The following is a 9,795-nucleotide window of genomic DNA, read 5'->3' as shown; positions in this document are numbered from 1 at the left end:
CTGCACTTGTCTGTGGCCCTGGTGGCAATCCCTTGCAGTGTTCTCACCTGGAAAACCCCATGGACAGAGGAGCCTGGCAGGCTGCAGTCCATGCGGTAGCAGAAAGTGGGACACTACAGAGTGACTTCACTGGTCACGTCAACAGGGGAAACAGGAACACGAATCCTGCATTGATCCTACTTTGATCCTGCATTAGGACAACTGGAACTCAGAGGCTTAAACCAAAGCAGCAGATCTTTCAGAAAATGTTTAACACTGAATTCAGTGTTAAATATCCTACATCAAGTTTCCAGGGAATGAAATGTAGTCTTCTTTTTCCTAAAGAATTAGATTTTTGAGATGGTTATTTTTCCCATTTCAGAGAAACTACTGGATTATGCTTCCTGGGTTTTATTTATTGATTTGTCAACTTCAGCAACATCAGTCCTTTTTAAGTAGGATTTGTTGTTGCTCCTCCTCACATTTTAGTTGTTCTCTAACTGTTGAACCTTCTCGTGTTTGAGATTTTCATTTGGTGTGAAAGGCTTTCCTATTAATAAGATATTTACTTTTGAATTATATCTTCTCCAACTTCTTTGCTTCTAACTCGTTTATGGGTCCTGAAATGATTACACTTTTTATCTTCACTTTGTTTCTTTGAGCCTGCATTTTCTTCTCATTCTTCCTTCTAACATCTCCTCTTGAGAATTTTGTTTTTGAGTTTGTATTCTTATTATAGTGTTTCATAGTCTAAAGTACATGAGGAAATATTCTTTACATTGGGTTACATTCTCCTGTGATTTGATTCCATTTTTATGTATCATATTCATTTATGTGTAGAGAAATAGTGCACAAACATTTTTGTTAACTTCTTCCTTTTTCATTTTTTGAGTGGTGTTTGCCCACCTGATGCATTGGTTTGTTTGTTTGTTTTTTTAATTTATTTTGATAACTTTCTGTTTTCTAATAATATAATATTGTGATCTGTTCCCCCTCTCAGTCCTATGGTCCTATACTCATTGCTATAACTACCACATTACTCATAGTTTTAATTTTTTTAACTTTATTTTATTATGGTAAGAACACTTAAAATGAGATCTAACCATAAAACAGGCTGGAGGTGTCTCAAAAAAAAAATAGAGTCACTAATTGATCCTGCAATTTCACTTTTGGGCATTGATTCAAAAAATTGAAATCAGAATCCTGAGGAAACACTAGCATTTCCACATTTATTAGAGCACTGTTCCCAATATTCAAGAGGTAGAAACAGCCTGAATATCCATCAACAGATGAGTTGATTAAAAGAAAAGCATACAGTGGAATAGTATTCAACCTTAAAAAAGAAAAATCATGCTATATGAGACAATACAAATGAAATGTGAGAACAGTATGCTAACTGAAACAAGGCAGTCACAGAAAGACAGATACTGTATGATTCCATTTATATACAAAATAGTCAAAGTCATAGAATTGGTGAGTGGAATGGTGGCTGCCAAAGGCTGGAACATAGGTAATGTATTGTACACTTAACTCTTTCATCAGGTGGGGCTGACCTTGTCTTCATAGTGTACTTTTTAGCCAGTGTATGTTGCGATAATGTTACCTGGAAACCTGTTGTTTTCCTTTAATACAGGTTACTGACCCCAAAGCAGACCTTCAGAACTGGAAAGCAATTTGGACAGCATTCCATTAAACCTACTCTAATTCTCTTTATTCACTGAAAAAAGAACCAAATACTAGAGAACTAGTGACTCTGCAAAGCTCAGAGAGGTTGACAAGAAAAAATTAGAATCTTGCCTACTGACTTCTCATCTAGATTCCCACAACACTTCACTAGAAGGTGGCTGCAAATATTTTAAGATGCATATCTAAAAAAGAAAGACTATATTCTAAAAAATATAACCACAATATCAAAGGTAGTATAAATTTTTAATTTTATCAAATATCCTTTCATTAGATTTCATGGATTATCTTATAATTTATTTATAGCTTAGTTTGTTTGCAGCAGGAGGCAAAAAAAAAAAAAGTCCAGTAAAATGATCCAATGTCATTTTATGCATTTCCTGCCTCAGATTTTAGATCAGTCATTTCTCCAAGAGACCCTGGTTTATTTGCGCAGAAGCTGATCCTGAAGACTATAATCTGGGCTGGTCTAATTAGCTCATCCAAGGCATTCTTCTTTTCTGTTACACTATTTTTGATCTCAAACATTTATTTTTGGTTCTTAGGATTTCATGTCTCTGCTTACATGGCCCATCTGTTCTTTCATTAGAGCCCTAGAATATTCATTTTAGTTGTTTTGAATTCCTGGTCTAATCATTCCAAGATCCCTGGGTTGACAAATAAATCTTGCCTGGCATTTCAATAAGTAATGAATGTTGCCCACTATCAAGTCATCAGCATTGCAGCCCCAGACAGTGTGCCCTGAGGGGAATTCAGATTGGAGAAAAACAGGATGCTGGCCCTAAATTGCTAAGATGCATATCAAAGGAATGTCTCAGTGAGCCCAGACTCTTGCATCTTCCCATATATAGAAAAGCACTATAATCATTAATTTGAGTGTCTGGCTTTTTGTGATTAGAAGTAATCTTTCGATGCTTGACCATACATTTTGTTTTCTTTTGTTTTGTTTTCAATGAAGGTTCCTATACATCCTGTCTCGTCCACTACCTCTTTGGAACAGCTCCTCAGAGCCATCTGAGAGAGTGTCTCCCAAGCTATAGTCTTCAGTATTTCCTCAAATACATCATTCTCAACTTTCAGGTTGTGCATTTTTGTTCGGTTGACACCTGCCATGTCTAGTACTGATGCTTGCTCTGTCTTTTCAAATTATATTTTTTGCTCTTTAGTTTGTCTGCTCATTTTTCTCATCAGCTGGACACAATGTCCTGGGTAAACAGACCTGCTACTGTAAAGAAGACTTTAGTACTGTGGTGCTGGGGTGGGGGAAGGGACATAGTCTATTGTCTATGAGAACATCTCTGTTCTAGTGAGCCTTTGCCTCTGGACTGTGAGCCTCACAAGTGTTTTTCTCCCCCACCTTGGGTTCGAGCATTCGAGTGGACTGGAGGTGGCTATTTCCCTTTTCCTGTGTGAATGGCTTAGAACTGACTGTAGTAGTATATTTTTCTTTCTCTAAGTCAGTTAGGCTTTTATAAAACCCCAGCAGGTCAGGCTCTGCTTAACTGCTTTCCTCTGAGGGCAGGCCTTGTTGAGAAGAACAAGATGCTTTGCCCTGTTTCAAAATGATTTCTTTTCCACTCCTCTGCAGGGGGAAGGCAATGGCAACACACTCCAGTACTCTCGCCTGGAAAATCCCATGGACGGAGGAGCCTGGTAGGCTGCAGTCCATGGGGTCTCGAAGAGTCGGACACTACTGAGCAACTTTACTTTCACTTTCCACTTTCATGCATTGGAGAAGGAAATGGCAACCCACTCCAGTGTTCTTGCCTGGAGAATCTCAGGGATGGGGGAGCCTGATGGGCTGCCATCTGTGGGGTCGCATAGAGTAGGACAGGACTGAAGCAACTTAGCAGCAGCAGCAGCAGCAGGAAGTACCCAGGGATTTTTTGGATACTTACTATCAGAACCTGGTGAGGCTCCCAGAAGTAAAACTCACAAAAGTGTGGGGTCGCTCTAGACAGGATCCTCCTGGAACTTTAACTCCACGCTGACCATCGAGCAACTGGTCAATCCCAGTTTTGCTGCCCCAGCACTTGTGCCCACGGTGAGTCTCTGCTCTCCTGTCTGTTCTGCAGTCTTGGGGGCAGCACCTTGCCCTGTCTCCTCAAAGCAACCTCTGAAGTATTTGAGAAAAGTTGATTTTTCAGTCCATTCAACTTTCACTTATTCTTAGGATGGAGTAGTGACTTCCAAGCTTCTGACATGTAACCAGAAACTGAAAGTCAAATTTATCTATTGGATTCCATATTGTATCTGTATTTTGGGTTCAGTTTAGAAATGTTTTCCTCACTCTCGTGTTTTGAAAGAATTTGTTTGCTTTCTTCCAATAGAACATATTTTTTAACAAATACTTTCATGAATTTGGGATACTTCTTACATTGGTATAAGGACTGAATCCAATTTTATGCTTTTTCAAATGGTTATTCATTTATTTCAATACTTCTCATTACAATGTCCATCTTCTCTCCATTGATATGGAATGTTGCCTTTATTATACACTAAATTTCCCTATCAAATGAGCATTTGTAGAGATTTTCTGTTTTTTTTTTTTTCCCCTCTACTGGCTTATTTGTGCACCAATACCCTAAGAGGCTTTATGATGTTATTTACTATACGGCCTCTCCTTTTTTTTCTTTTTCTAATTCTCATTCCTATAATCACTTTCTCTTCTATTTGCATTGATGGATATCACAAATACCATTGGAAAGTGAGGTAGAATGATTATAGTTTTATTGAGAAAGCATTTCTCCATTGCGTAAGTTACTGGCTTTCGGGATGAGTAGAGAAATAGATAAGAAACTATGTGTCAATTCATATTTTATGAAATGTTTTTACTATGAAAGGCAATCTTAATATCAGTAATTTTCCTCTTATTGAACCTGCGCCCCTCACTCTAGTGTTCCAGAGAAAATCCCACTCGGTTATAATGTAGCCCTTTTTAAAATGTTGTCAGATTCTGAGGATGTCCCTGGTAGTCCACCCTCCCCATGTACAGACCCCAGATTCATTTTAGTGAGGGAAATATACCTCACATGTCACAATTAAGAGTTCAGTTGCAACAACTAAAGATCCTACGTGCTGCATTTAAAAAAGATGTCACAATGAAGATTGAAGATCCATGTGCTGATGTGGCCAAATAGATAAATAAATATTTTAAATAATTTTTTAAATGTCAGATTGTGTTTTCATTAATACTTGATTAGGATTTTGTATTGATATTCATACATGAGATTCATCTATAGCTTTCTGTTTGATAAAATCTTTGTCAACTTTGTGGCTCAAAGTTACATTTACTTCCTAGAATTTTAAGGTTTACCTTATTTTCCTATATTCTGGAATAATTTAAGAAAAATTGGGATTCTCAGGAATCAAGTGCCCATGATTGCTGAGGGTTTCATGGAATGCTCCTGTGAAACCATGTGAGAGCTGATGCTATCTTCCAAGGAGCTTTTCCACTACTTTATCTATTCTTCCTTCCATGAATCCTGTTCTACTTCAGTGTTATGTCTCTGTTGTGTTTTTCAGTTGCTAAGTTGTGTCCAACTCTTTGCAACCCTATGAACTGCAGCCTGCCAGGCTTCCTTGTCCTTCACTATCTCCCAGAGTTTGCTCAAACTCACGTCCACTGAGATGGTGATGCCTCCAACCATCTCATCCTCTGTCACCACCTTCTTGCCCTAAATCTTTCCCAGCATCAGAGTCTTTTCCAATGAGTTGGCTTTTCACAAAAGGACATCCAAAGTACTAGAGCATCAGCTTCAGCATCAGTGGCCAAAGTATTGGAGCTTCAGCTTCAGTATTAGTCCTTCCAGTGAATATTCAGAGTTGATTTCCTTTAGGATTGACTGGATAGATCTCCTTGCTGGCCAAGGGACTCTCAAGTCTTCCCCATCACCACAGTTCAAAAGCATCAATTCTTCAGTGCTCAGCCTTATTTATGATCCAACTCTCACATCCATACATGACTACTGGAGAAACCACAGCTTTGACTATATAGATTTTTGTCAGCAAGGTGATGTCTCTGCTTTTTAATATGCTGTCTAGGTGTGTCATAGCCTTTCTTTCAAGGAGCAAGTGTCTTTTAATTTTGTGGCTTCAGTCAATATCCACAGTGATTTTGGAGCCCACCAAAATAAAATCTGGCACTGTTTCCACTTTTTCCCCATCTATTTGCCATGAAGTGATGGGACCAGATGCCATGATCTTAATTTTATGAATGTTGAGTTTTAAGCCAACTTTTTCACTCCTCTTTCACCCTCATCAAGAGGCTCTTTAGTTCATCTTCACTTTAGTTCATCTTGCTATTAAAGTGACATCATCTGCATATCTGAGGTTGTTGATGTTCCTCTCAGAAATCTTGATTCCAGCTTGTGATTCATTCAGCCCAGCATTTCACATGATGTACTCTACATTGAAGTTAAATAAGCAGAGTAGCAATATATAGCCTTGAGGTACTCCTTTCCCAGTTTTGAACCAGTCCATTTTTCCATGTCCAATTCTAATTGTTGCCTCTTGACCAGTTAGAACCAGAGACGTGTAAAGTGGCCTTGTATTCCTATCTCTTTAAGGGTTTTCCAGTTTGTTGTGATCCACATTCAAAGGCTTTACTCTAGTCAATGAAGCAGCAATAGATGTTTTTCTGGAATTCTCTTGATCCAGTGTTGTTGGCAGTTTGATCCCTGGTTTCTCTGCCTTTTCTAAATCCAGCTTGTTCATCTGGAAGTTCTTGCTTCATGTATTGTTGAAGCCTAGCTTGAAGGATTTTGGGCATTACCTTGCTAGCATGTGAAATGTGTACAATCATACAGTAGTTTGAACATTCTTTGGTGTTGCCTTTCTTTGGGATTGGAATGAAAATTTTTCCACTCCTGTGGCCACTGCTGAGTTTTCGAAATTTGCCAGCATATTGAGTGCAGGACTTTAACAGCATCATCTTTTAGAATTTTAAATAGCTCAGCTGAAATCCATCACCTCCACTAGCCTTGTTTATAATAATTCTTCCCTATGCCCACTTGAGTTCACACTCCAGAATGTCTGGCTCTAGGTGACTGACCCCATGTGATTATCTGGGTCATTAAGACCTTTTTTGTATAGTTCTTCTGTGTATTCTTGTCACCTTTTCTTAATCTCTTCTGCTTCTGTTAGATTCTTGCCATATCTTCCCTTTATTTTGCCCATCTCTGCATGAAATATTCCCTTGTGAGTGAAAGTCGTTCAGTCATGTCCAACTCTTTGCAACCCCAGGACTGTAATCCACTGTAGCCCACTAGGCTCCTCTGCTCATAGAATTCTCCAGGCAAGAATATTGGAATGGGTAGCCATTTCTTTTTCCAGGGAATCTTCCTGACCCAGGGATCAAATCCTGGTCTCCTGAATTGCAGGCAGTTTCTTTACTGTCTGAGCCACCAGGGAAGCCCAGTTATCTTGAAGAGATCTCTAGTCTTTCCCATTCTATTGTTTTCCTCTAGTTCTTTGCATTGTTCACTTAAGAAGGCTTTCTTCTTTCTCCTTGCTATTCTCTGGAACTCTGCATTCAGTTGGGTATATATTTTGTTTCTTCTTTGCCTTTTTGGTGCTCTACTTTTCTTATCTATTTGTAAGGCCTCCTCAGACAAACACTTTGCCTTCTTACATTTCTTTTTCCTGGGGGTGGTTTCAGTTATCACCTCATGTACACTGTTACAAACCTCTGTTCATTGTTCTTCAGGCACTCTGTGTACTGAATCTAATCCCTTGAATCTATTCTTCACCTCCACTGTTTAATCATAAGGGATTTAATTTAGGTCAAACCTGAATGATCCAGTGACTTTCCCTAATTTCTTCAATTTAAGCCTGAATTTTGCAATAAGGAGCTCATGACCTGAGCCACAGTGAGATTCAGGTCTTATTTTTCCTGGCTGTATAGAGCTTCTTCATCTTCAGCTGTAAAGGATATAATCAATCTGATTTCAGTATCAACCATCTGGTGAAGGTCAATATTGATAAGCTCTATCTACCCACAATAGGTGTATGTAATTTAAAATTTCAACATTAGCAGATCTGTTCTCTCAATCACTGAAGGATTATTGTCTCAACTATGTAGCCTGATGACCATCAAACCCACTCAAACAATTTTATGTTACAATAAATCATAAGGCACCCACTATTGCTTCTAAATATTAGAGTACTTTTACAATAAGAACATCAAATTTATCTTCCTTCATGCAACTTGAGAAATAAGACTAGGTTAGTTCTATGTGGCATGTGCAAATTTCAGGACAGTTTTCACATGTCTCACCATGTGGTTGTTTTCCTTCCATATTGAGAGTCTCCATATGGGACTATTGTGTCTCTTCCATCCATGCTTTCTTTCTGTTTGAGTCTAGATTGTTGGTGCTTTTTAATGAGCACTATTCCATGGCATAGGATGTTAACTACTGCCACAAGGATTCCTCAGATTCGATTTTTAAACCTGAACTTGTTCAAAAACAAAATGTATATATTACTTTGTTAAATGGAAAAAAAATTACAGTAAAAAAAATTTAAACATGCAAATACTACTTTCATCACAGCAACACAGGAGAGGCACTTAGTGGGAATTAGAATAATAAATAGAAGATATCAAAGAACAAATCCTCCATGAAAATACTTCACCTGGCTTAGAAGACTTGAAATGATTTATATATTCAGTAGAGTAAGAAATCAGGGTTGGGAATGGTTTCAACTTAATCTGAACATTTTTTTTTCCTTTCCTTTGTAAACTATAGCTGACTTGCCTACTCTCCACAGCCCCTGATGTAGACTCAGCTGCCGTCCAGGACATCAGTCTGAGGATCATGCTGGTTGGGAAGACCGCAAGTGGAAAAATTGCGACTGCAAACACCGTCCTTGGGGGAAAAGTATTTGAGTCTAGGATTTCTGCCGAAGCTGTTACCAAAACTTGTCAGAAAGCATCCCAGAAATGGAAGGGGTTGTTGACACTCCAGGGCTCTTTGACACCCAGAAGACCCAGATCGCCACCTGCAAGGAAATCAGCCAGTGTGTCCTCGCCTTCTGTCCCAGGCCTCACGCCATCGTCTTGGTCCTGAGGCTGGGCCGCCACACACAGAAAGAGCAGGAAACTGTGGTGTTGGTCAAGTATCTGTTTGGGAAAGCAGCCATGAAGTATATGATCATCTTATTCACTTGCAGAGATGAACTGAGGAACCAGAGCCTGAGCGACTTTTTGAAGGATGCAGATGTAAACCTACGAAGCCTCCTCCAGGAGTGTGGAGAGCACTGCTGTGCCATCAGTAACAGCAGAAACACAGAGCAGGCTGAGAAGGAAGCTCAGGTGCAGGAGCTGGTGGAGCTGATAGACAAGATGGTGCAGAACAACCCAGGGGCTTACTTTTCTGACCCCAGATACAAGGGCACATTGGAAAGCCTGAGAAAGCTGGAGGAAGTCTTGAATAAAAGATATGCTGATCAATTAGAAATAGAAATCCAAAAAGTGGAAAAGGAATGTGCTCAAGTATGCAAGAAGATTATGGAGGAAAAAGAAGGAAAAATTAAATTACCAAAGATGAAATATGAAGAAAAACTAGGAAACATTAGGAAGGAGGCTCAAGTCAATATATTTAGCCATGTGTTTGATGAAATTATGAAGCTGCTTTCAAGAATATTTCCTTTGTTCAAGAAGTAACGATTTTTTTCACAGTTTACTATGGTCAGCAAAGCATCTCTCCAGCTCACTCCCTATTGCTCTCCATGCCTGCCTCCCATCCAACAAATACCAACTACAAAATTCCTTAGTTTGAGCTCTGGTTCATTGGACATGGTTCAAAGACTCAAATGAAAAGAATTACAAGGCTGAAATGCATCTTGCATTGAGCATTAACACTACCTGTGAAACATATTACAGAGGCCCCTTGTGAATATTGTGTAAATATCAGCAAAGCTTCCAATCCCCATGCCCCCAGCAGCAGTGTTTTCTGGTTCCTGAGAGATGAGATGATAAATGTTTGTTGTTTTTAGCCACTAAGTTTTGGGTATTTTGTTACACAGCAGTAGATAACTAGTACAAGACATAATATATGTTTATGCATATATACAAAATATTTCTTTAAATACTGGCCACTCTGTTTGCCACCAGGGAAATGAATTTCAGATTAC

General features: G+C 38.9%; 1 protein-coding gene across 1 annotated transcript; it reads left to right on the top strand.

Annotated features, from left to right (window-relative positions):
• Window positions 1-1,461: 1,461 nt before the first annotated feature.
• On the top strand, window positions 1,462-9,325 carry LOC104987313 (GTPase IMAP family member 7-like). The gene is given in 3 exon segments (XM_010838180.1): window positions 1,462-1,489; window positions 8,431-8,610; window positions 8,613-9,325. Coding segments are annotated over 3 exon segments (921 nt in total).
• The last annotated feature ends 470 nt before the right edge of the window (window positions 9,326-9,795 follow it).

Source organism: Bison bison, unplaced genomic scaffold, assembly GCF_000754665.1.
Source record: "Bison bison bison isolate TAMUID 2011002044 unplaced genomic scaffold, Bison_UMD1.0 scf7180017845997, whole genome shotgun sequence".
NCBI lineage: Eukaryota > Metazoa > Chordata > Mammalia > Artiodactyla > Bovidae > Bison > Bison bison.
This window is presented reverse-complemented; position numbering and strand designations above follow the sequence as displayed.